The sequence below is a fragment of the Cydia pomonella genome, chromosome 19, assembly GCF_033807575.1.
Source record: "Cydia pomonella isolate Wapato2018A chromosome 19, ilCydPomo1, whole genome shotgun sequence".
NCBI classification, from domain to species: Eukaryota; Metazoa; Arthropoda; class Insecta; order Lepidoptera; family Tortricidae; genus Cydia; species Cydia pomonella.
Genome location: NC_084721.1, coordinates 1,385,119 through 1,411,823, shown reverse-complemented (window position 1 = coordinate 1,411,823; position 26,705 = coordinate 1,385,119). Strand labels below are relative to the sequence as shown.

Below are 26,705 nucleotides of genomic sequence, written 5' to 3'. Positions count from 1 at the left end.
TGGCCGGGCAACGCGACTGATAGGTTGATTTCAATTATTTAGGTAATGTTCGTAAGTCAGTAAGGGGTTACTGTATGGGGTTCTTCAAAAAAGGAGGTTACAGGTTTTTAAAGGGTCGCCAACGTACATGTAACACCTCTGGGGTTGCAAACGTCCATAGGCTACGGTGACTGCTTAACAAAAGGCGGGCCGTGGTATAAAAAAAAGTCTCGGTCTATAGGTAGGTAGACCCTGTAAGTTTTTGAAGCGGCACTAGGCAATAAACAATTATGAATTTTATTTCAATGTGGACTGCAGAAAAACTCATGGTTTACTTATTTTCATATTTGTGACCCGACTTCTTAGTATTCTAACGATTGATTACGAAAATTTGCCAGTTATTTTTTTTTATTGACACAGAACCAAAATGTAAATACTATACTATACTTTACCATACTCTCATAAGTACGTCCCATATCACAAGTCGTCTAAAGAAAGGAAAACATAGGTATACCTAACCTAACATATCTATATTTTAGATTGATATTCTACGTGGCGTTCAACCGTTTCAAAATAAATACATAAGCCGATGGGTATCGAGTTCCATCGACGCGTGGCCACTGCCGCCACTCGTACGTGGACGAACTTCGATTTTAGCTCTCATCTCATCATCTCTTTTGCACATCTTGCATATATCAAGTGCTACTTAACATAGGTATAGGTAGATAGGTAGGACGTACTAATTTCTCGCGTGTATTACAATTCAATCAATTTATTTCGGACCATGTTCATAGTGTTAGTGTACATTCTCTTAATCCTATATTATTAGTTAAACCTATAAGAATAAGATCCCATATGTACCTACATCCTCCCAGTGTTTCCAGAAGGCGCAAGCAGGCGAATCTAACACTAAGCGCAAGAGACTGTTGGAACCACGTTGGAACTGTCACGCACGCGACGCAGGACGCAGTTATATTGCGTATTTTTGCACCGAAGCAGTCAGTGCGCGTCTGCGCGAACATACGCGCTGAATAAACGAGGCAATCCCAACAGCATCCTGAACCCATTGTTGTACAGGACGCGCAGCGCAGGGCATTGAGGGCCTTTTTAGTATAATTTGTCCACAGGCTGCACGTGTAAAAGGCCTGGCAAAACGAAAGAAAAAAGGTAAAGGTATTACGTGTGCATAGCGCGAGCGATTCACGAAAGACACGCTAACGGCGTATTTGCCAGATCCGAGCGCACCTACGTGTGCGCATTTACAATGTTTAGCATTGCAAGCACATTAATCGATCCAAAACTGAAGCCATTGTTGCCCACCTGCATAATGAACAGTTACAAGCCAATCACGTGTGTGCGCGCCATAATTCAAAAATAGAACCATGCTGCCCCCGGCAAGACGGTGGCTGGTCCGTAGCAATTAAAAAATAAACGCGGTGTATAATTTGTTGGCAGTTTATGGTGGGTCGGTGCCTCGCCGCGAAACGACTAAATGTGCATTTGCATTTTGATCTCCGTTCGTCTGATTGAGCTCTGTGGGCTGTTAAGGGGCAACATGATGTAGTGATATTCTAATATCACCACTATAGTATATTCTGGCAAACCCACTTTGTCAGTAGAAAAAGGGACAATATTTAAATTTTCTATGGAAGGACAACTCTTTGCGCCTATTACATTTTTTAAATTACCCGCTTTTTTTATAGTAAAGTAGACTTTTTTGTAGCCATTTGCTTTGCCATAATATAGAAAATAATTAATAACTAGCTAACTTCGCACGGGTTACATAAAACCTTGATAAATTTTACACCTAAACGTTCCTCAAGATACCTAACCTTCCTATTGATAGCTGAAAACCGCATGAAAATCTGTTCAGTAGTTTTTGAATTTATCGCGAACAAACTTTGATTAGGTATTTACTTGCCTCTGAGGGCCTATCGCGAACTACTTTGGTCGTTTATCTACCTCTCTATCGCTCGAATATGCAAGAGCGATAGAGGAAGACAATTCAATTCAGGCGATCCGAGGTAAGTGCATCGCCTTATCCGGGCTTAGGCGGCCACAGTCGAAATAAATCGCGTCCGAGTTAAATGGCCGATGTTATATAGCTTGCGTGCGCGGGCGCCGCTCATTGATTTCAGTTATGTACAACTGAATCTTTACAGAGGCATAGAGAAATAAGTAAGCTCAGAGAGTGCTCTATGCATCAGTTTCCTTAATAATTATTAAGTTGTGTGGTACGTAGGTATAGTAAAACGTATCATGTATAGTTTGTTATAAATGAGTTTTTGGCTATATTCGTATGTATGGAGTGAGGACTTTAAGCTTACCTATTTAGTCATCTAAAAACTAAAATAAAATAAAAAAGCCTTTTAATTCTTGCAAGTAATAGTTATTGCAAAGCCAGCATAAATTTAAATTTGAAACAAATAGGTAAATAGGTATACATAATTATGTATGTAGTTAAAAATAGTTAGAAATGTCGTTATTTTGACAAAAATTAAATGTAAAATTAAATTAAAATAACACTACGCATATTCGTACGAAGCAAGAACCCCTTCTCAGGTAAAAGCCTCCTCCAGTGAGCCAGTTATATCTGTCTTGTGCTGTTAGAGTCCACTTTAGGCTAGCAATTTAATAGTTCTCTATGACAGAGGAAATCTGGAAATAGTCAAACCAGTGGTCAAACCTTATGTTGTGGATGGGTTAGATGTCATCCCTCGTCTATTAAGGGAAAAGTTTGTATGTATGAATATTGGATATTAGGATGTTTGAACGCTTAGAAATGCTTAAAGGAAAAGTGTAACGGGTGAACTCGAGCTCGCGATTCCGGTATACCAGCCCGCCGCTCCACCAATTGAGCTACTGAGACATACCCTTATTTCCATCATATCCTGCATATGTATCTTAGGCATAAAGGTACAATAATATAGAGAAGAAACATGCGTGCGCCCGTGATGCAACGAAATTAAAAACATGTTTCTACATTCCTGACAACACACCAAAAACATCATCAAAAGTCAAGGAGAGGTAGCAGGTCAACGATTTACCACATACGCGGGCTAGTACGTAATAAAGGCTGTTTTTTTTATATAAAAGTAAAATCGGTATAGTCTGTTTTTAGGGTTCCGTAGTCAACTAGGAACCCTTATAGTTTCGCCATGTCCGTCTGTCTGTCTGTCTGTCTGTCTGTCCGAGGCTTTGCTCCGTGGTCGTTGGTGCTAGAAAGCTGAAATTTGGCATGGATATATAAATCAATAAAGCCGACAAAGTCGTATAATAAAATCGAAAAAAAAATTTTTTTTAGGGTACCTCCCCTACACGTAAAGTGGGGGTGAAATTGTTCATTTGCTTCATCCCTAGAGTGTGGGGTATCGTTGGAAAGGTCTTTCAAAACTAATAGGGGTTTTCAAGAAACATTTTTTGATAAAGTGAATATATTCGGAGATAATCGCTCCGACAGAAAAAAAAATGTGTCCCCCCCCCCCCTCTAACTTTTGAACCATAGGTCCAAAAAATATGAAAAAAATCGTGGAAGTAGAGCTTAAGAAAGACATTAAATGAAAACTATAGCGGACATGATCAGTTTAGCTGTTTTTGAGTTATCGTAAAAAGTTTTCCCTTCATAGTAAAAGACTTACTTTAATTAGGTACTGATTATATGCAAATTTGCAAATACAAATACAAATACAAATACAAAATTATTTATTTGTCCAAATACAAAATTATTTATTTGTCCAACATAGGACAACATGTCCTATTTGTTTAACTCGGGTGAAAGGTACCGTTTCATCCCTTGGTCAACAATTTACTATACTTTAAGCTCCAGTTTAGCTTATTGTGACGAAAGAGTAACTACGGAACCCTACACTGAGCGTGGCCCGACATGCAATTGGCCGGTTTTATTTAAACTATGAAGTAAGTAGATACTGCACATAGTGAAACGCTCATTATGTTTCTTAAATAGAAAATGTATGGCGTAGTCCTTTATTATTAAATAAAACGGAAGATATATCTATTAATGATATCTACAGTTTGGCCCAGGACTGTCTCATTTCAAAGGATTATCGTCCCATAAAAAAAAAACCATTAGAAATTTCAATAGAAAAACAAAATATCGCGCCTTTTTCTACTGACAAAGTTGTTTGACCTACTATAAAAAATTATTTAGCAATTTATATTTTCCGCTTTAAACAAACCATTAAACCATTTTAATCGAACCGAATAAAAACAAGTTTATAAATTCTGAACGAACCCAACACAATCCGAAGTAAGTTTCCGAACGTAGCAAGGAAATGTCAAAATAAATGTGACATAACCATTAACCACAACGGCGGATCGCACTTATCGCACAGTGTCGTAATAATTTTTGAAAAATACCTAATAATTTAAATGTGAAAGTGCCACAAACCCCCATATAACAAAAATGTCTTACGCATTAATCCGCCACTTGCGCCGAACAGCGTTAATATCACATCAAATTCGCCTAGAATCCACCATGACCAACGTAACTCAGGAAGACTTTTTGATTCGACCTCCGTTCGCACAATGGACCAAAGTTATAAGAGAAGCAGAAAAAATAGTTGGATATCCGACCTCTTTCATGAACCTGAGATGGTTATTGAGCGACGAATTCGCTAATATGGCTATGCATTTGCGCAAAGTAGTAAGTAGAATTACGTTACTATTTACGCTATTTTCTTTCATTTAAAGTGCTATAAATGGGATATACCTAAACGAGGAAATTTTCACACAAGGTTTCAGCTAAATTTAAAGTAAACATGGTGTTTTGTTTATTATGAAGGTTGTTTATTACCAAGTATTATGCAACTGTACCATGTGATCGCACCTTGCGGCGTGCAAGGTATTTTTTCCTTATATACTCGTTTATTCAGCCTCGTTATTCGCGCTCTGGATCTAATTAGTGTCAACTGGAACTAATACAGTTAATCATTATCGTTATTTAACAGTTTGTAACTACAAGTATAAAAATATATTTTGAACCTTATTGCATTGTAATAAGACTTTACAATGTTTATGTTTTTTCTACAGTTTATTATTATTGTACAGTCTAGGGAATGATTTATAAAAAGTGAATAAACAAGTATATAGACAAATAAGAATAGAACTAAGCAACTAATGAGTACGCTCAATATTCAATGTTAGGCATGATCAGTAATCATTTATTGCTTTCATAGGTAAGTACATTCGGATAAAATCAAACTGTATTTAGTCAATAACATCCTAATTAGTATTTCATTAATTATCTTACATACATGGTGCTCACGAGTGTATTCCTGTAGGGCTAAGATGGTCAGTTTTTTATCATCTGTCATTATGCCTATCACATTCTAACTAGTATGTAAGTGCAACAGTGATGCATAACATGACAAGTGATAAAAATGCGACCATGATGCTGATCATATTTAAAGACTAAAATATCCTATAAACTTTTCTGGAATTCACCTAGTTTCAGAGGTAATACCAATAAAAAAAAAAACATATTTTTATTGTTAGTGCAAAATTTTTGATGGCAATGTTGCCACTGTGGGCCCTAGCCTAAAATAAGTTCCTCATGGTGTATAAATTGGGCATACAAAAAAGGTTGAATTTGATGTACTATATAAGCACTTCCTATAATTTGAGCTCTGTCACTAATTTAAAATAATGTAAAAAAAAATAGAAATATACAAGTGAATAAAGCTGTTAATGTCTGAAGTAATTATATTGTTATTCAAAATACATTTTGGATAATAACCCTAAATATGAAGAGTTGGAGACACTAACAAATATAAAACAATTGTTCTTATTCCTCAGGTTGGCAGCAATCACCCAATCATACAAACAGCTAAAACAGTCCTCTACAACGAGCACAATAATCTCCAACCATGGGGTCTGGTCATCCTACTACTCTCCAAAGCTATCAGGCCTCCACAATCAAACTCCATGCTCCATACCTCGTCAGAGCAACAGCGGACACTTGCAGAGCTCACAGAAATGATCCGTACTGGACATTACGTCCATCGAGGCTTACTAAACATAGAATTTGACAAGCGAGGCAAAAATACCGAAACATCCATGTTTGCCAACAAAATAGCACTATTAATTGGTGACTATTTACTTGTGACAGCTAACGGTATGCTAGCGCGATTAAAAAACCAGGATTTATCGTATCTTATATCAACTGCGCTAAGAGATATCAGTGAAGGAGAGTTCTACGGTGAACGGGATAAACAGAACATGCCGTTGCCAGGAAAACCAAACCAAGTAGGAGCAGATGAGTTTGAAATCTGTGCCGACACATTACCTCTAGCTACGAAAGATGTTTCAGGATCACCAATTAAAGAGTGGACTTTACGGACTATGTATAATGGTGGATCTTTATTTGGTAGAGGTTGTCAAGGAGCACTGCTGCTAGGAGGCCAGGACTTAACCGAGCAAGAGAAAGCTTATCAATTTGGTTGCCACTTATGTTTAGCCTGGCAATCCGCTAGCGAGTTACAAAAGTTCACATCCGAAAATAAGGAGTCATTCTCTTTAGCAAGTGCACCTGTGTTATTCGGTTTAAATGAAAAGCCAGATTTATATAAAATCATAGATAATTCCAAAGACAATGTAGCGGATGTAGACTTCCTATATTTGAAGGAGGAAGTGTTAAAGACAGACGCATTGGAAAGGACTAGATTACTTCATATAGAAAATGCTAGGAAAGCTGAGTATTTTGCTGACATGTTTGGTGATAATGAGTCAGTGCTTACAATTAAAAGGTTAATAAAAAATCTATAACTATGAAATAATTATGTATGTGGGAATCTTGTGTGCTTAGTATACGGTATACATTTCTATAATGAGTTATGTAGTATGCACAAAATGGTACAAAATTATGTTTTATTGATTTAATATGTGCTATGCCTGTTAATTGTTTTGTTTACATTGTACAAAACCTCGAAACTAATATAGAACGTTAAAGATTTATGCGTTAGGCTGTCATTCCATTGAGGTCGAGATAAGGTGAGAGGAATCAACCGAAAGCATCGGTTGTTTTACACATCTCTTCTCTGCTAATGGTTGATTCCTCTCATCACCGGTCGTCTCCGCCTCAGTGGATAAGCAGCCTTAAGTGTAGTATCATAGGGTCCACAGTCTACTCATACTACTCGTTCAAATGTTGCTAATTAAATGTTATTCCGTTTGTGTTTCGTTGGTGTTAGTAATGTTTGATTTTTTAAATTATAGTAGTGGCTCTGTAAGCAGTAGACCTCGCGATAGCTTTATAAAAAATAAGGTCAAAAACTTACAATAGTTTTAAGCTCCATAGACCCTAATGGCGCTTAAGTCATTTGTTTTGGAAAAACCTAAACTACAAAAAATCTATGTACAGTCGCCATCAGATATATTGGAGCGGCTAAGGTGCTCAAAAATATCTGAACACGCACTCTAGCGCTTTGACAACAGAGGCGTGTTCAGATATTTGTGAGCGCCTTGGCTGCTCCGATAATGGCGACTGTAATTATCACTGACAATGCGACCTGTGGAGGAGATCATCCGGACATACAAAAGCATTTTTACCCAAGCTGAAATGGAGACCTCTGCTAATGCTCGGTCAATAAATACCTACTATTTTGTAGTTTTGGGTACTAAAACATAAAGGGTCTATTTCATCTCAAAAGTACCATATCAAGACTCTAATTTCGTGTAGGGAGTTATGTTGAAGTACAAATTTCTAGTATAATTATTAGCATTTTAGTGTTATTTTAATGTTAAATTTTGTTCGGGATGTTCTAACAGCAACCCTCTTATTGGTGAACCTTGTGTTCTTGCAATAAAGTTCAATTTCAGTTAATAGGACGAAGGTGTCAAGTATAGTTCGTTCGCCTTAAGAATGCAGTAAACCAATAACCAATCAAATCGTTATAAAAATAAAATACCACAGTGACCAATAGAAGGCATAATTCAAAATTCAAAAATTTATTCTGCAAGTAGGCCTCAAGGGCTCTTTTACAAGTCAATACAACATTTATAGTAACATCATATAGTGACATGAAAAATACATAACATTTATAAATACAACAGCCAATACCTGGGTAAACATTACATTATAATAATCTTAAAATAAATAATTACTACAATACAATAGAGATGTATAGTCTCTATGGGTAAAAACACATGAAATCTGGAGATGTAATAATAATAAATAACATAATTTCTAATTAGGAACGATTTACTGCCTAAACCCTAAACCTACCTAATAAAAAAGTGGCTGTGACATAATCGGACAGACAGACGGACATGACGAATCTACCCTAAAAACACGAATATTGTATTGATGAGTCATTCTTCAGATTTGTGCCTGCGTATTTAAACTCCGTCAAACTATACTAAATGTATGAAAAGTCTGACCGCAGTCATATAATTTGAGAACATTCACATATATACGAACGGGCCTTACGGGCAATATGAATGGGGTCAGTATAGCGGTGTCAGGCTGTCACTCACACGAATTAGAGCCAATCGTTCAGTCTAACGCCACAACGCGATTGGTTGATGAGTTCGCATCACGCGCGCGATTGGTCGCAACTAGCTGCGTTAGACTGCACGATTGGCTCGAATTCGTGAGTGACACCACTCAACTAGCACATTCATATATGATATATGTCAATGTTTGAGAATGACCCAGGTATTTAATATTACTACAGGCTCGATTGTAAATTACTATATTATGTTTGGAATGCATTTATGGTTGTATGATGTAGGTAGTTGTTTGTTATTTGAAGGAGATTTACTATTGTTATAAATACATGTTTCTATATATACGCAATTTGTTTCAATTTGTATAGTCCTATAAAATAAAAACATAAATAATAAAGACTGCCAATCCCCATACAAAGTTTCATGTCTCGCTAAAAGGTCTTTTGGAGCAACTTACGCCATAGCAGAACGTATAGATCCCTTCTAGCTACGCCCATGTACGGTCAACCAATTTGATTCCTAGGCCACTATAGAACCATGTCATAATGACTTCTACGACAGTGCTTATTGAGTGATAACATGTCATGTATAGAGTAGTTAAAGAGACAAGGTTCTATAGTGGCCTAGGATTCAAATTGGTTGACTGTACAATGTACAGTCAAGGAATTTAATTTCAGTACCATTTTGTACCTTATCACAGTGACAGTAATTATGAAAGTCGCTGGGAACCTCATACTATTGTCACTGTGGCAAGGTACGAAATCGTACTAAAATTATGACTACATCTTTATAGGACCATGTGACTCAGCTCCGGCACGCTGCTGTCTACCCCCACCCACTGGCTGCCAGTACTCTCTCGGATCACTCCGCCAGACTTATGAAGAAAAGAAGCCCTGTTGCGAGAAGTAGCAAAGATCCAGAAAAACCCAGCCCTTCCAATCCACGCGGAGTTTCTGGAACCAGCCAACTGTCGTTTAAGATCTAGGAATGCTTCCTACAGTATCTCCAAAGGTCTTCTCGACAGTTGCTTCAACCTGAAGCGTGAGTGGACACAGTCGTGGAACTCATTGATGGCGGGAAAGTTGGGCTCTGGGATCATTCCAGGTACCATTATTAAAGGGTCTGACCTCCCAAGACGGCACTGGTGTAACTTGAACAGACTTCGCACTGGCCACGGCCGCTATGCTCATTACAAACACCGGTGTGGATGGGTGGAATCCCCGGCCTGCAATTGTGGAGAGGCTGACCAATCAATCCAGCACATTATCGAGGAGTGTCCTATAACGCGCTATGCCAATGGACTTCCTGAAGACCTGATCACCCTTAGCGACGAGGCCATCAAATGACTGACTGTCCTTAATCTACATTTATAGCTGTCTGTATTCTGTTTAAGAAAATATGCCATACGATTAAATAAATAAAAAGGTCCATCGGTGGACCTTTTTCCTTTGCAGTAAACGTACGAATTGTCAAGTGACAGTGTGGGCGATGGTACAGTCAAATAATTTCATTTGTGACCCATTTCGTACCTTGTCACAAATGACAATAGTATGAGGTCTCTAGCGACTTTCATGTTGGCTGTCACTGTGACAAGGTACGAAATGGGTCACAAATTAAATTTTGACTACTCTGCAGCTTAAGAGGGACTAATGCAAAGTTTTCAAAGTCCTAGGTACCGCTGGAGGGACGAAAGACCTTAGCGAACTCGGCGGCTTCGACTGGACAGAGAAGCATGGCGATCTTTGGTGTCGGAGGCCAAGATCCACTTCGGGTCGCTGCGCCACAGCAGTAAATAAGTAAGGCAAATTTTTAGTTCAAATCAAATGCCATGAGAAAATCACACGAAAACTAGACCATCACTACACCTTTTAAACAAAGTTCCCCGCCGCGTCTGTCTGTTTGTTATTTATGTTACGATACGATAAACTCAAAAACTGTAGTTTCATGCGCTTTTCACCTATCAATAAAGTGATTCTTGCGGAAGGTTAAGGTGTATTATTTATTAAGGTTTTGTGTAACCCGTGCGAAGCCGGGCGAGTCGCTAATATATATATACAAAAACATGTATAAGTAATTATCATTTATTTTCTGTTGTAGATCATTACCGTATACCTATACCATAGGTACTAGTAAAATTTTAGGATGAAATAGCTAGTGATATAGCTGAGGGTTTATCGAGCAAAATTTTAAACAAAGTATGTTTTCAGGGTAATCAAACAGAATTTGAAATAGAGGTGGATAGTCAAAGAAAATTTTTAGAACGCCATTTGACTTTGATCATTATTATTTCACTGATATGTGTTAAATACAAAGGCGAAAGGTATTATACAACTTTTAGCCGATGCTCGGTACTTTTTGATATTTAACACATATCAGAGAAAGAATAAGGATCAAAGTCAAATGGCGTTCTACGAGTAAAAGTTTTAATCAAATGTCGAAAGACGGCTGTAAACTTACTGTGGCTACAGCTACAGCATTTTCTTTGACAATCCACCTCTATTTCAAATTCTCTTTGGTGTAACTGAAATAAAAGTTAAACCCGCGTGCCACCAATATCTTCCGCCGCAAGTTAAAAATATAGCGTGCGGCGCGGCACGCTACATTTTAATTTCCTTTCAATTTCCTCTACATACTTGGGTACCTACTTGGGACGAAATTCTTTTCGTTGTCTCGTTTTTTATCCCCAAAAATGTGACTGAGCGAAGCTATTTTGTATGAAATGAAATTTAGTTTTAAATTTTTCTCTTGTTAAATATAATCTACAGCTAGAAAGACATACAATAGCACTCTTTTTTTATTAGAAAACACAAATACAATCCTGACAGAGCGGTCAGAAATAAGAAAATGAAAAGAATTTTGACCCCTCTACAGCCTACATATAATTAATAGAATCAGGCGTTACTTTACGGAAATCCATGCTAATTAAAGCAAGAAATATTACTTTGCTAATCCACGAGAAAATAACGTGTTAGTCAATCAGTGCTAACCCGTTATACTTACTTGCGTATTTTTACATGCAATTAATGTAAGTACCCTCTTCATATTGCGCACTGCGCAGCAGACAGCAAACACGATGCACTCATAAGAGTCATAATCAAATATTATATGAATGTGTAAATAAACAATTTCGTCGCATTACGCGTCGCCGGGGCATCGGAGTTAATTTCCGATGCGTTTCCGCCCGCCTACAACTTTAAGTACCTACCACGACTTTTCACCCACATCCCAATTTAGTGTGCGAGAAAGCCCATAGAAACATGGTTTTTTTCATTATGACCAAAAACGAAAATTTGAAAATTTTAAGAGTTGGTGGCCGATGCGAATTGAAGCAACCCTAAAACTAAAATAATAATAAATAAATACAAATTATAGGGACATTTTTATACAAATTGACTAAGTTCCCCGATAAGCTCAAGAAGGCCTGTCCTGTGTTGTGTTGTGGGTGTACTTAGACAACGATATACACATATAATATACAAATATCTACTTAAATAACATAGAAAACATCCATGACTCGGGTACAAAAATCTGTGTGCTCATAACAGGGCCATCAGCTTCACTCAGCAGCAGCAGGCAGGGTCACTATCCACTAGGCTAGATCGGTCGTCAACTTGGAAACGGAATTGGGTACCTGTATTAAAAATATGCACTATTTTTGAAATTTACGTATTTTTTATGATTTACAACCACACTCATAAAAAACTGATTTTCTTTTACGTTTTTGTCATACCTATTATGTACTTCCAGAAAAGTGCTATTTTCACCAAAGTATTTAATAAAATGAATACGTACCTAAATATGACTCGAGAACCGATAGTTACCCTCATTTATTATAATTCGACATGGGACGTGATCCGCCGACACCTGGCGGACACGAGGTAATTCGACATTATTTCACTGATCATGATTTTTGCCACCCGCCCGAACCCCCCTCATCACATGTTAATGAGATTTCCATGTTGATATAAATACTAGAAATATTTCGCACAATATTTGCATATAGGTATTTATACATACCTATGTTACCATTTTCTTGGAATCTGATTACGGAAAATCTTATGCGATATTTGCTAATGCTCCTAGGTCGGTGAAAGAAAACATCTTTGAAAGCAGAAGTACCTAATCCCTCTGGGTTATGAAGTCGAATGGTTGTCGCTTCTCTTAAACCTATTCTTAGGATTAGTTAGCCAATAATAATTTAATATTTTTTGTGATGCAAGTGATACACGTCATACTCGTGAACGGGTGATGTTTGTGGAGACCGGTCTGTTTAAGGTTACTCGGGGTACAGGTTATGTTAAAGTATGTAACTTTACTTTTGAGTGGCATTAACGTGAGACACTTCATTCGGTTCTTGTCTGTTTTAATTTTTTGTGTTTTAATTATTTATATAAGAAGTCAAGCCTTGGCGACCCTCTACATCTCTAAGGATAATTTAATATCTTTTTTTTATATTTTATCTCTGACACTTAGAGACTTATACATCTCTAAAAAAATTTAGTATTTTATGATTTTATTTATTTTAAGTTAGTTTTTTTTTGTGTAATTTGACATTTAGAGACAGTATACATCTCTAATAAAGTATTTATTATTTCATCGAGTCGATATTTGTAATTATTTTTTTTTATTTTATTCATTGTTTGTAAAAATGGACATGTAAAAGTGCCCCTGTGGCCTATTCGCTAAATAAATGTTTGATATTTGATGCAACCGGGAAAGCGTTAGCTAAAAAATAAAAAAAAAACGTTTATTCACGTTTCATACCTTATAAATATTTACAACAAGTATACTTCACCCAAACCACAAAGTGGTTTGTTGGCAAAATAGAAGCATGATTTGTTTATAGGTACTAAACTAGTCGCCGTTATTACCTACGCAATAGAGTTCGAAAAATATAAAACATGTGAGTTATAATAATTTTTTCTGCCCTCCGGGCGAAAAGCGTCAACTTTGCTCCCGCTGCGCTAAATGAAGTTGCCGCCTTCCGCCTACATCGAGCAGAAAAATAGTATGTGCACCACGCGGGGAATCGTAGGGACACAAATTATTATTTGGGAAGTTCCCGCTCTTTTTCACACGTCGTTCGATCATCTTTCTTCTTTATCTGTGATGTTCATAATAATTTTAGTTCATATTATTACTTTTTGTTTTAGGTATTCTAGCCCTAAAGTGGGTACATAGTGGATATTTAATTTTGTCAATTCTTTTGCAAACTTTGCCGTAAAGAATATAAGCATGTATGCACCAGCACTGTAGTATTTTAGACACCCGCTTAGCTACTTTTCACTGCTGACCGTTAACTTTGTAATAATAATAATTCAGCCTATATACGTCCCACTGCTGGGCACAGGCCTCCTCTCATACGCGAGAGGGCTCGGGCTATAGTCCCCACGCTGACCCGATGCGGATTGGGGACTTCACATACACCTTTGAATTTCTTCGCAGACGTATGCAGGTTTCCTCACGATGTTTTCCTTCACCGAAAAGCTAGTGGTAAATATAAAATGACATTTCGTACATAAGTTCCGAAAAACTCATTGGTACGAGCCAGGATTTGAACCCGCGACCTCTGGATTGAAAGTCGGACGTCATATCCACTCGGCTACCACCGCTTCGTTAACTTTGACTTTAGCAAAATAGATCCTGATCAAACCTGAGTAAAGTGCCTACACTATATCACAACTGGCACCGAATAATCATGAAAACATTAAGTCAGCCCTTTTCCAGGCATAGTACGATTTATCGACCACATACGCGCCAAAAGAATTTCAAGTTTAGCATTCTGATTTAAGGTTCAAATTAGATTGCACTTTCGGGAAATGTGATCAGTCTTAAGAAAAAGGTGGATTGACTGGAATATATGGCTTTTTTGGAAAACCTTGTGGTGCAGTCTGGGAAAGGGTAAGTATCTAACTTACAATAAAAATAAAATCAGGAAATCATACCTTTATTCAATTATCCATGTACTGCAGCGTTTCTCCGTGGATCGTCCGCGCCATGTTCTGCAGAGCCTCGCGCGCATCCTCCACCGGAAACCGGTCGCTATATTTCAAAATGGCCGCCAGCTCCTCGTCCAAAAGTCCAGTCAGATAATCCATAGAACGCGTGCTGCGTACTGCATAATGCAATTGCTTCATCTCTATAGGTTTTCTTTCCACTTTAGATATCCAAACATGTCCGTAGATTGAAGGATACTCCCATAGAGCCATGATAATAGGAGCGCCAACCAGAGAATACGAATGTGGGTGAATAAAGAAATCTTTTATATCTAAATACAGTTGCCACATCAGAGCGAGATGCCCGCCAAGTATGTACGCGTTTCGCTCCATCTCTTCGCCTCGGCGGGCGAGTTTCATGGCGCCTTGGCAGCCTTTGCCGAGGATGCTACCGGACTGGAGCATGGTTCGGAGCACCCACTCCTCCTTCCCTTGCCCGAGGTAAGAGTTGCTGCCGAGCTTCTCCAAGTTGTACTCGTTTTCCCAGTCGTAGGGTTCAACTATGTTTTCAGCTGGTCGAACAAAAAAATAATCATTGGAGGGACGACAACGGATACGTATAGTCCGTCTAAGCCTGAGCGCCGACTTGTATACGATAAAGTATGGCAGCGAGGCGAATAAACATAAAAAATAACGTTTTATGATGTCGTCCTTTCAACTTTGTCGCTTGCAGTGCCAAGTTAGTTAAGATGGACTCTAAGTAAGTAAGTAGCATACTTATTGGTCATTTCTAGTTTTTGAAACTTTTGTTATAACATAACATTAAATCGGGTTGCACAACGTAAAAAATTACAAAAATGTTGCACATTGCATGGAAATCTGACAATCTTGTCTTTAGATACATAATTTTACACATGACACGTGCAACCAAACCGACCCTATTATAAATAGATACTCAATACAATACATATGTATAAACAATATTAATATTGATTATTGCGTGTTGAATATTTCAGGGGATTAGGTATCTTTGGGTTTTGTGGGCATAGGAGTACTGTCTGGGCCTACGAAGTCACCCTCCACAAGATCCCGAAAACTGGTGGAGGTGAGCTCCGTCACCTCGTTGTTCCACAAGCCGCCGAGATATTTGACCAGTAAGTAACATGAGTAAGTGGAGTATGTTGAACATATTGTACCTTTGGGTTTAGTGGGCATGGGAGTATTGTCCGGGCCTCGTTCACCCAGAAAGTCTCCCTCGACGAGGTCCCTCAGGCCGGTGGAGATGAGCTCCGTCACCTCGTTGTTCCGCAAGCCGCCGAGATGTTGGAGACACTTAGCTAGCAAGTAGTCGCCTGGAGAGAACAGTTCTCTTTATCTTATTGTACATTGGCATTGGCAGAAGCGCATGATGTATAATTGCTGGGGAAAGGTCTCTTCCAACTTCCTGACTAACCAAAAATCCCTGACCATTCCGACCGATCAAAATGGACTACCTACTCTAATAACCTTCCTACCAGCGGGCAACAAAGATTCTTGTGAGGCGAATGCGAACCGAAAGACGCCAGAGCAGGCTTCCAACAAAGTAGACGAATGATCTGGTCAAGATTACAAGAGCGCTCAGAGTAAGACCGCTCGTTGTGGAAGTTTTTAGAATTAGGGGAGGCTTATGACACAGAGATAACATTTTTCAGCTGATATGATTACGAAGTAGGTATTCTTATTTGCTGAGTCTACTTATGCTTATGTTTCTGTAGATTGGCAACGAACCCAAGGTCTAATGAACTATGTAGGCCTTTATATCCAATATTTTTGCTAAAACTTAATAAGACTTCAAGTTTCCTGGGTAACGGATACTGAACCTGACAACAAAACGATCTTGTTCCCGGGGAGCAAATCCTAGAACTTGTCCTCGGATTTCTCCTTTTCCTGCAGGTTGGCCATGATCTGTAACATGTGGCCAGTGCGTTTCGTCTACGATCTCGGCTAAGGCACGTTGCGAGTGCAAGATTTATAAGTGAGAGTAACCAATACCTGACAAAAGTACGATCTTGTTCCCGCAGAGCAGATCCTGGAACTTGTCTCCGAATTTCTCCTTTTCCTGCAGGTTGGCCATGGTCTTGTGTATCATGTGGCCGGTACGCTTCATCTCTACAATCTCGGCTAAGGCACGTTGCGAGTGCAAGATCCCTAAGAATGAAGAAAGATAAAGCAAAAAGAGAAATATAAAATATATGGTTGACTGGTAGAGAATCAATAAAGTTTAAATAAATAAAATCAGTGAATATGAGCAGTTTCTCCTAATCCATTAATTTAGTTCCTTGTATCAACATTGCGAAGATCTTTTAAAGGACCTTATCACCTATTTTATTTTCAAATGTTTTGCCTACTGCATCGATGTTTTACACTTTGGTTATAGCCTGTCCGATTTTCTAAGATTAATTTCGCTATACCTAGTCTTACTATGGCGTACCTACTTGATCTCAGAAAAGCGTACAGGCTATAGGTACATACTGATACAAAAATTTGACGTAAAGTTATTTATCTCATGTGGTTATAACACTGATGCGGTTCACTGATACGCCGGCTCCAGCTGAGTAGCTTACGTTAAAATTAAAAGTGTGTAAGCGAGACAACGCATGCATATAAGAGGTGTTCTGCTTACATATAGCGAAATGGCAATGTGGATCCACATCGAATGTGAGGACTGCTTATTTACTTTAAAAATCTCTGTTATTCACACCTGAGTCGTATTGGTCTTCAGTGTAGTCCCGAGTGTTGAGTCCAGCCGCTTTGGACACCAGAAGAATAATCAGCCCTACCGACTGCAAGTTGCTTTTGGAACCAATCAGAAGATTCTTAGCTGATTTCAGGAGTGGGTGGTTAGTGCCGACCTGAGAAAGAATTTGTCGAGAGAAGACCTGTAGATATTTGTACTTTAAAAGCATACCGCTATATGTTGTTTATCTAGATACTAGTTGTTGGGAACAATATTCACACTATAGTAGGCTTAACTAAATATGTTCTCATCAGTTTCCTGAGGTATACGGCAGTATAACCAAAGTATAAGCGGTTAGTGCATGAAAAACTCAAACCTAAATACCTAATAAGTTTGAGTAAGCTGCTGTAACTTCTTATTCCCACTTGTCTAACCCGAATAATACGGGTCATCATTATTTTTGGGAAAGGGTATTCGATCCCAGGTTAGAAAGTCTGTGCGTCGTATTTAGAGGTTGCTGGAGCTCACCAGTTCCTCAAATGTATGGCGTTGGCGGTGCTGGCGATCTCGTCTTTGAAGATCCACCGCAGGTTGAGGAAGGAAGTAGGGCAGCCCACAGTCCGTTTAGCTTGGTCTATCGCCTCGCGCCAGTCCAAAGACACATACTTGGAGTACCCATACCCAGCTGTAAAGAAAGTGGAGTTCAATAGAAATTGCAAATTATGTAAATAAACCAATTTACCTTAATTTCTTCGTAATCTCGCACTTTTTGTCGACAACTATAATTTTATCAACAGTCTATATACTTAAATCTTTTATTTATATCAATTACTAGTTAAAATATATGTTAATTATTAATATTTCGATGAAAACAACTATCGTAAAACTTTTAGGTTATAGGTACGTCAAATGCTAACAAAATCTGTCATATTTGTTTACATAATTTGCAAGTTCTATTGACGTCCACTTTATACAAGTACCATGGCGCCTAGCCAAGATAAGAATGATAATGCTCATGCTTGAAGTAACTCTACCTGGATACGAGATTAGCAGGACAGTTAGAAGTAGTCACTGCTCAGTGCTCACCAGTTTCGTCAGATGTACGGCGGTGCTGGCGATTTCGTCGTTGAAGTCCTACCCCAGATAGTGGAAAGAGGTAAGGAAGCCCATAGTCCGCTCAGCTTGAGCTATAGCCTCGCGCCAATCCAAAGGCTCATAATTGAATTAACTCTACCTGGGTACGAGGGTAGCAGGATAGTTAGATGTTGATACTCACAAGTTTCCTTAAATGTATGGCGGTGCTGGCGATCTCGTCGTTAAAGAGCCACCGCAGGTTTAGGAAGGAGGTAGGGAAGCCGACAGTCTGCTCTGCTTGAGCTATCGCCTCGCGCCAGTCTAACGGCTCATGCTTGGAATACCCGCGCCTGGATTCAAGTACCAATATTAAGGAGATACTGTGATACGTACTAACTGAAACTTTCTTAGCTGATCATCGGTAGACCTTATGTATTTGTAATAAGGTTTATGAATTGTCCAGTTAGCCGCGCGGACGGTGGTTTAAATTAAAGGTGGATCATCGGAACGAAAGGTCCATTTTCCTTTAAGCTGAACGTAGGAATAGTAGAAAGGAAGTAAATGACGCGCCGCCCCAAAAAAACCGGACAATGGCAACTGACGAGTTGCTTTTTTAAAACACCACTACCAAGAGTATGCAGTACAGCTAATGTAATATACAGCTAATGGACCAGGGGGGAAGAGGTAAGGCAAACATTGTATAAAAATATTTGGTCTCCAGGGTGAGCAATCATTGCACTAGATTACGGTGGCTTGCTTACCTGATTCCGGGGAAAACCCGGACACTCTTCATGTAAGGAAGCACATTAAAACTACATGTAAAATTAAAGGTCTTGTTTTTTTAAAATATTATTTTCGGACTCGTCCGGGGAAAAAATGCGATGTACACCAAATGTCCGAGTTTTTTTGAATCTTTGTCCGGGTTTGGCGAAATTCGAGATGGCAGCCCTAAGCACACTTAAACTTACAATGAAACTTGACATTAGAAAAATCATCATAGATTTTATGGAAGCCATATTTTAAAAGAAGAAGAAGACTTGCTTACCTACGGCACATCCAAGCACAGGTGGAATCCTTGACGATTTCATCGTTTAGCAACGCATGGAAATTTCTCTTGAACATCAAGTTATTTTTGTGGTATTTATTGTTTTTTAAAGCTTTCCAGCAAAATTTAGACATGGCTTGAAAAAAACCTAAAAATAATTATACCTAACCAAATTATAACATTGACAGATGTGTGACAAACGCGCGAGTTTGGCGAAACATGTGTCAAATAAAACTATTAAAGAGTTAAGGCTTTAGTGTGTCGCCGATCTTGGGGCTTTAAATGTAAGGCTAGATTCTACTCGTCAAATTGATCTAATTTTGTTTTGGGGCATTTAAAAATAAATGAAAATTAGATACTTTATTAGTCCTCAAAGTTTAATGGTTAAGTCAAAGTATTGGATTTTGCGATAATATCGTCATTTCGTTGTACGAGGGTGAGATTACATTAATACCTTGGTACGGGGGCCTTTCATTGATAATTTTCAATTCCGCTTACAAACTTTTCTTTCTAACATGGAATAAAGAGGATTATCTTTGTGTTCCGCCTTCTTGTAGCCTTACAACTTGCTTAAAAACCTGTTAAAAACAGAAAGTTGACATTGGCAATAAAAAATACCGTTGACGTATTTCTGTCAAATTATTTTATTCAATAAATACAAAATGCCGAATCAACCGTTTACTGCGGCAGAATTAACTGATATGGTGTTGTTGTACGGGGAAAACACGAGGAAATGGAGCCGGAGCTCTCAGACTTTATCGAGAACGGTTTCCCAATCGTAGGCATCCACATAACTCTCGTGTAATAGTGAATGCTGTTCAACGAATAAGAGATGGCCTACCGATTACCGGAAATACGCTGGAAGCAGTGGGCAACAACCCTTTGCCATTACGATCCACCCCCTATTCCACCTATCCCTACTGCGATATCCCCACCAGTGTGGACATATGGAATATTTTTCCATTTAGTTCTACTGGTAGGGATATTATTCCATTTATCCCTACTGAAATCCACTGCGGTAGGGACTCACGGAATTATTTCCAACTATCTATACTGGCTTCCCCCCTGGTGGGGACTCGCGGAATTATTTCCAACCATCTATACTGACTGCCTACCTGGTGGGGACTCGCGGAATTATTTCCAACCATCTATACTGGCTTCCCCCCTGGTGGGGACTCGCGGAATTATTTCCAACAATCTATACTGACTGCCCACCTGGTGGGGACTCGCGGAATTATTTCCAACCATCTATACTGACTGCCTACCTGGTGGGGACTCGCGGAATTATTTCCAACAATCTATACTGACTGCCCACCTGGTGGGGACTCGCGGAATTATTTCCAACAATCTATACTGACTGCCTACCTGGCGGGGACTCGCGGAATTATTTCCAACTATATTAACAGGCATTTATATACATATAACGAAATAATAGAAACAAAACCAAAAGAATAGTTTTATTTATACACAGTTAACATGTTACCTCAGTTACCTTAACATATCTAAGAAATGGCCCACTGTTATATTTCCTGCCACTAATTGGTTTTGAGCATTCTCAATGAACTGATCTCGAAGTATGTATTTCATTCCTCTCTTTTTAGGTGCCTTTTTTTGTACGGTAATTGCCAAATAGGTGTTTCTATTAACAACAGAATTTTTGTACAGTTTTTTTAAAAGGGCATACAAACTAATTTTTCTGTTATTTTTATCGTTTATTTTAAAATGCCACGCTTCTGCGTAGTTATTGGTTCTGTGTCTATATCTGAATACACACCACTGTGCGATGAAGTTATCATTTTTGAGCCAAAATGTTTTAAAATAATGTTGGAAATCTTCCATTTTCAGTTCTCTTCTCATTTGCGATTCAATATAAGACCACCCTCCCTTGATTTTGTGAAAGGGCAGCAATGGCAACGCAGCTGATAGTGATATTATACGTCTCATTTCTTTATTTTTAGTTAATTTTAGCTCCTTGCCCATTTTCCATATAGCTTTTGTAAAATGATAATAACATCCGTCCTTTTTAATGCCTGGTAATACGTCCTCCATGGCCTTGGTAATAGCTGGTTCAAAATCTGCCATTATTTGCGCAGGATTCCAAGCTGGGATTGCAGATTTAAGAAGTTTAAACATGATTTTATATGTTTCTGTTTTCTTGTCTGGTAATAATGCATATATCGTCGGAATTATTAATGTTGACTCCATTGAACTTCCAAGATCGCAATGCATTGTTACCAGTTGGGTAAACGGTTTAGGGCAGATTTTGAATGTTCCGTCTAGAAAAAAAACTTTACGCTCCGTCAACAAATCTTTTGCCCACTCACCCCCAAATATAATTATTCGTACGCCATTGTGATGATAATCAGCAATGAGGAATTTGTGATATGCAGGAGGTACTTCTAATTCTTGCAAGTTGTTGAAAAACATTTTCCTTGTTCCTGCAACTTTGTTTCTGTGGTTGTACATTGCTGATTTAATATTTTGGAATTGCGGAATATTTCCTACCAAGTCTAACCCGTCGTCTTCAATCCCGGCGACGATGTTTTCAAATATTGTCGGAACCGGAATCTCAGGGCTTGCAGCAATTTCTTTTTTACAATTACTTAGGCGTATGTCAATTTCATTTTTCGCTACGTCTTTCAAACACCATGACGAATGAGCCACTTCTTTTAAAATAGTCCGCTCCTAGAATAAAAAGGTTTACATTACTTATAGGAAGCGTACAAGTAACTTATTGAGTCAAGCAAACAAACAATTAAAAACCATAACGAAATAAGATGAAACGGAGTTCATAAAAACTTACTTTAATTGTTACCGATCCGACACATTTTGTACTTTTAGTCTTTACACACCAGTATTCGGCATTTTTGTAGATTTTTTTACGGTGATATTGATAACCATCGCTAAGTAATACTTCGCCCCGACCCCTTTGTAATATTATTATTTCCCTAGGCATTGTACATAAAATGCGTGTTTCTATAAATACAAATTTCCATTAAACGATATGACATCTGTCAGTATGTGAATTATATTATTGTTTATCTACTTTTAAATGACGTACTTGTATTACTGGCCATATTTCTTTATCAGCACTTACTTGAAACCTTTTTATTACCTACTTATATAAATTAGAGTGTTTATTTCGCGTCATCGTCAGTTAAGTCTAATATGTAGAGTAAAACTGATATCTGAAATATCTAAACATACATATATTAACTCTTTTGGCCCTTACTTATTTGCACTAATCATGAAAAACCTGTTGAGATGGGTTGGGAATCTAAATTTCAACTTTCTAGCTATCACGGTTCTTGAGATACAGTCACATGTCAGACGGACGGACAGACGGACAGCGAAGTCTTAGTAACAGGGTGCCGTTTTTTTTGTATCCCTGCCAAACAGCAAGTAAAGTCGGGCTGAGTGGAGAAAATTCCATATTGCCCTACCAAACAGCAATTAGGTAGGGCTAAGTGGAAGAAATTCCATGTATCCCTACTAGGGGGAAAGTGATTGGGCTAAGTGGAAGAAATTCCATGTATCCCTACTAGGGGGAAAGTGATTGGGATAAATGGAATAAATTCCATCTTGCTCTACCATTAAAAACTGGGAGGGACAGATGGACAACTCGATTCCATGTATCCCTACCAGTAGAACTAAATGGAAAAATATTCCATATGTCCACACTGGTGGGGATATCGCAGTAGGGATAGGTGGAATAGGCGGATTCCACGACAGAGTTTTAAATTATTTTACTGACCATCCTCTCTCAAGTACAGAAGCACTAAGCACTCATAAATAGCAGAAAGCACTCGGTAATTCATAAAATTTTAAAGAAGGACAAACAGCACCCTTTCAAACCAGAGAGAGTACACGCATTGCTTCCGAGGGATTTCCCAATACGTAAAGCTAATTGTGATTGGTTTTTACGACAACATGGTCAAAATGCGGACTTCCTAAAAAGTATTATCTGGACCGACGAAAGCACATTTTGCGGTAATGGTATGTGGAATCGCAGAAATGTCCATTATTGGTCAGCGGAGAATCCTCATTGGGCTAAGGAAGCTGGTCATCAATATCGATGGTCCTTGAACGTATGGGCGGGTATTATTGATGAGACCATTATTGGCCCAGTATTCATTGATGGCACACTGAACTCTGATAAATACCTGATGCTTTTAAATGAGCACGTTGTAACTTTTCTAAATGGGTTGCCTGTTGGCCGTGCCGAAATTTGGTATCAGCAGGATGGGGCACCGGCACATTCTTCGGTCGCAAATGAAATCTTTGGAAATCACTGGTTTGGAAGATTTAGTCCTCATCGATGGCCACCAAGATCACCAGACTTAACGCCATTGGATTTTTATTTATGGGGCCCATAAAAAATGATGTGTATGCGACACCGTCTGAGACGATGGAAGTTATGAGAAAAAAGATCATTGCCAGTTTTCGTAAGATTCGTTTGGCTAGTTTACGATCTGTTCACAGAACAATCTTAAGACGATATGCAAGTTGCGTGCGACGAGAGGGCAGGCATGTTGAGATTTCAAGAAGAAACCGAGAGTGAGTCTTAGTGTTTAACTGATAAATAGGAGCTGTTCGTTTTAAGTGTTAGATTTTTATTGTACTTACTTCTTACAATAAATTAAGTCACTCACAAAAAATGTTGCTTTTACTTTACTTTTCCTAAAAATTGCCTTCATAACAACCATAGCGATACTTGGAAGTAAATTAGATTATCATTTAATTGTTAGATTCTAATGAACTTGACGTGACATTCATTTGACATTTGACGTCTCTTAAAGATAAACATGTATTAGTTACGATGTCAAGTTAACATAGGATTACGTACATTGAAAATCACATTTACTTTGTATGAAAATAATTAAATTAACAAATAGCATTTTTTTAAGAAATTGTAAAACAAAAGTTGCTTAGTTTGATGAGTAGAATCTAGCCTTACATTGAAAGCCCCAAGATCGGCGACACACTGTATATGGGCAAGTAGATATTTTTGATTTCTCTCTAAATAACATACACAGGGGTGTAACAAAAACACTGATATGGGTAAACAGGTGAATGGCCATACACAAAAACACGTAAAAAAATATTTTCACCTCAGCAGCTCGAACAAGGGTCATTTGCTGCTTAAAAACAGTGAGCAAAATCGCATTTTGGTCACTGAGTGAGACAAAATAACATTCAAGTGACCTTTATATTCGAATGTCATTTCAACGTGCGGGGCCTAATACAAGTTCGAAGTATTTGGATTCTATTGTCTTTGTCCCTTTCACGTCATAGCAAAAAGAAAGAGAAGAGAAGTGCATACGTAATTCAACGGTATATTGACGGTTTATAATAGACCCCCGAAATAAGTCAGACCACATCGTTCCAAAACACCCTACGCGTCTTCACTCGTAATAAATTAATAAATGAAATAAAAGTTTAAAATTTAATAAACACCATATTTTACGTATTTTATTATACAATCAAAACAATGAACTTATACAAATTTACGCAATTGTTACGCAGTAAATAATTCTACTTAACTACTTTTAACGGTCTCTACTATAGTTGACAAAAGTAGTATCCGCAATTCGGACCGTATTTTACAAAGTTTTTTTTTACAAAAAAAAAATTGTCGAATAAACTGTCAATTGATGTTAGTTAATTCATTATTTTTGTATTATTTTATTGAAATTTCTTTCGTTTTGATTTACTGCGGTAATTAAAGTTAATTGTTAGAATACCTTCCGAAAACATGAGTGAAATAGTGATGAAGACGGATTACATTTTTTCAGGTTGTATTTTTTGATGGCTGACTGACGTGAAAAATTTTGTGTGTGTACTACACGAGATCAAAGTTGTTTACATCTCGTGCGCTTATGAGTCCCTTACTACGCTCAAGATTCTAAATTAGATTATAGAATCTTTCGCTTGCACGGGACTCAAAACAAGCACTCGAAGAAATATCAAACTTTGCTCTCTTGTTGTACAAATAACTATTTCAAACATAGATTTTTCCTTATCACGACTTATCACAGAATCGATACGATCTTTTTTTATTGAAGTAGCAACAATAGAATGTTCTGTTTTTTTACAAGCTTTTATTAAGTATTACAAGCGTTTATTTACTTTCACCTGTCCGTTGTCTGTTTGTAATCAAATCTTGCAAGTTAAATTTGACCCAGTTCCCGGTTTCCGATGAAGCTGAAAATTTGCATACATATGTAAGTCGGGTGACAATGCAATATTATGGTACCATCGAGATGATCTGATGATGGAGACAGGAGGTGGCCATAGGAACTCTGTGATAAAACAACGTAACCTATTTGCGTTTGGGTTTTTTAAAATTGTCTCGATGAGTATTAGTTACTTGTGGAAAGAAAAGTACAGTCAGCGATAAAAGCTTGTACCAAAAATTAAATTTTTGCCAAAAACTTATTTACTCTTAGTTTTGACCTCTCTAAAGTAGCCACTCGACCTTGCCCATCGCTCGAAAAACCTGGGATCTTCCGAAGATCCCAGTATGGTGGGACCGTTCCATATTACCTATCAACTATCTTGTACGATCTTATATTACCTTATTTGTGATAAATCATTCACCTATCCGTCGAAAATGTAACTAACATAAACAAGCTCCCGAATCTCTCCCTCCCCCACCCCATGTAATAGCTTTTTAATTTCTATGTGTTCGAAATTCGAACCGTTTAAAACCGAACACGCCGACCACGGATAATAACAGGGCGTGGCGCGCGCCTACTGGCCTGCGCGTCGTAAATCGAACGTTCCAATTTTCAAATTATCTTTTTTAAACGAAATAAATAATAGAGAATAGGGGCCTACCAACATGGAATAGTAATTTTGACAAGGTCCTGTTTGCTTTTAGTGATCTACTAAGCAGAACATAACTTAGGTACCCATACCATACTACTTACTACTTGGAAATTTGATAAAAAAATCAAATCACTAACAGCGCACTTCACTTCATTAATAACGACTAAGTTCATGGCTACTTTAGCGCCACTCTGGAGAGATTTGGAATTGTAATTTATAGCTGACAACTGTAAACTTTTGCAACTGTTCTCCCATAGGAGAGTTTCCTCCTTACCTCCCTCCATAATTCGGTTGTTGGTGACTCTGCCTCTGTTGTGGCAAGTGTCCACACCTTCTGGACCAAGCCAAGATATCAAACGTTGATAAACAACATCAATAAAAACTTAGGTTAAGCATAGAAATAATCAGCAGCGTGCACATCCTATTGAGGCGTATCGTACCAATTAGGCGTAATTTTTTCATTATTTCGCAATAAGCGTAAAAGATAGAAAAGTGAGTTCACTCGCAACAAGGCGAAGGTAAACATTTAAATAATGTGATTTTTCAAAATGTGAAAATGGCAAAGAACTCGAAAAAAACAGACATTGGAAATGTGCAACTGCATTCTCTCTCCTGACAGGTTCAACATTATAGCAAACCTTATTCACCAGCAGGTGAA

General features: G+C 38.1%; 3 protein-coding genes across 7 annotated transcripts; 1 reads left to right on the top strand and 2 right to left on the bottom strand.

Moving 5' to 3' along the window:
- Positions 1–488: 488 nt before the first annotated feature.
- LOC133528659 (all trans-polyprenyl-diphosphate synthase PDSS2-like) lies at positions 489–24,726 on the bottom strand. 5 transcript variants are annotated; one of them, XM_061866116.1, is made up of 7 exons: positions 19,217–20,089; positions 18,374–18,521; positions 17,122–17,272; positions 16,413–16,568; positions 15,578–15,733; positions 14,391–14,953; positions 489–1,124 (listed from the first exon to the last, which is right to left on the bottom strand). In XM_061866116.1, exons 1-6 carry the CDS (start codon positions 19,348–19,350, stop codon positions 14,397–14,399), a joined length of 1,302 nt encoding a protein of 433 aa, XP_061722100.1. In that variant the 5' UTR covers positions 19,351–20,089; the 3' UTR covers positions 489–1,124; positions 14,391–14,396. The 5 variants fall into 5 exon arrangements, with proteins under 5 accessions (XP_061722100.1, XP_061722102.1, XP_061722101.1 ...); XM_061866118.1 differs by lacking the exon at positions 489–1,124 and adding an exon at positions 24,328–24,726 and having other exon boundaries at positions 14,379–14,953; positions 19,217–19,364; XM_061866117.1 differs by lacking the exon at positions 489–1,124 and adding an exon at positions 23,843–23,937 and having other exon boundaries at positions 14,379–14,953; positions 19,217–19,794.
- On the top strand, positions 3,962–7,959 carry LOC133528661 (all trans-polyprenyl-diphosphate synthase PDSS2-like). Its single transcript, XM_061866123.1, has 2 exons — positions 3,962–4,642; positions 5,794–7,959. Exons 1-2 carry the CDS (start codon positions 4,403–4,405, stop codon positions 6,760–6,762), a joined length of 1,209 nt encoding a protein of 402 aa, XP_061722107.1. The 5' UTR covers positions 3,962–4,402; the 3' UTR covers positions 6,763–7,959.
- LOC133528658 (uncharacterized) lies at positions 20,659–22,932 on the bottom strand. The gene is made up of 2 exons (XM_061866114.1): positions 22,020–22,932; positions 20,659–21,901 (listed from the first exon to the last, which is right to left on the bottom strand). Exons 1-2 carry the CDS (start codon positions 22,170–22,172, stop codon positions 20,705–20,707), a joined length of 1,350 nt encoding a protein of 449 aa, XP_061722098.1. The 5' UTR covers positions 22,173–22,932; the 3' UTR covers positions 20,659–20,704.
- Positions 24,727–26,705: the final 1,979 nt, after the last annotated feature.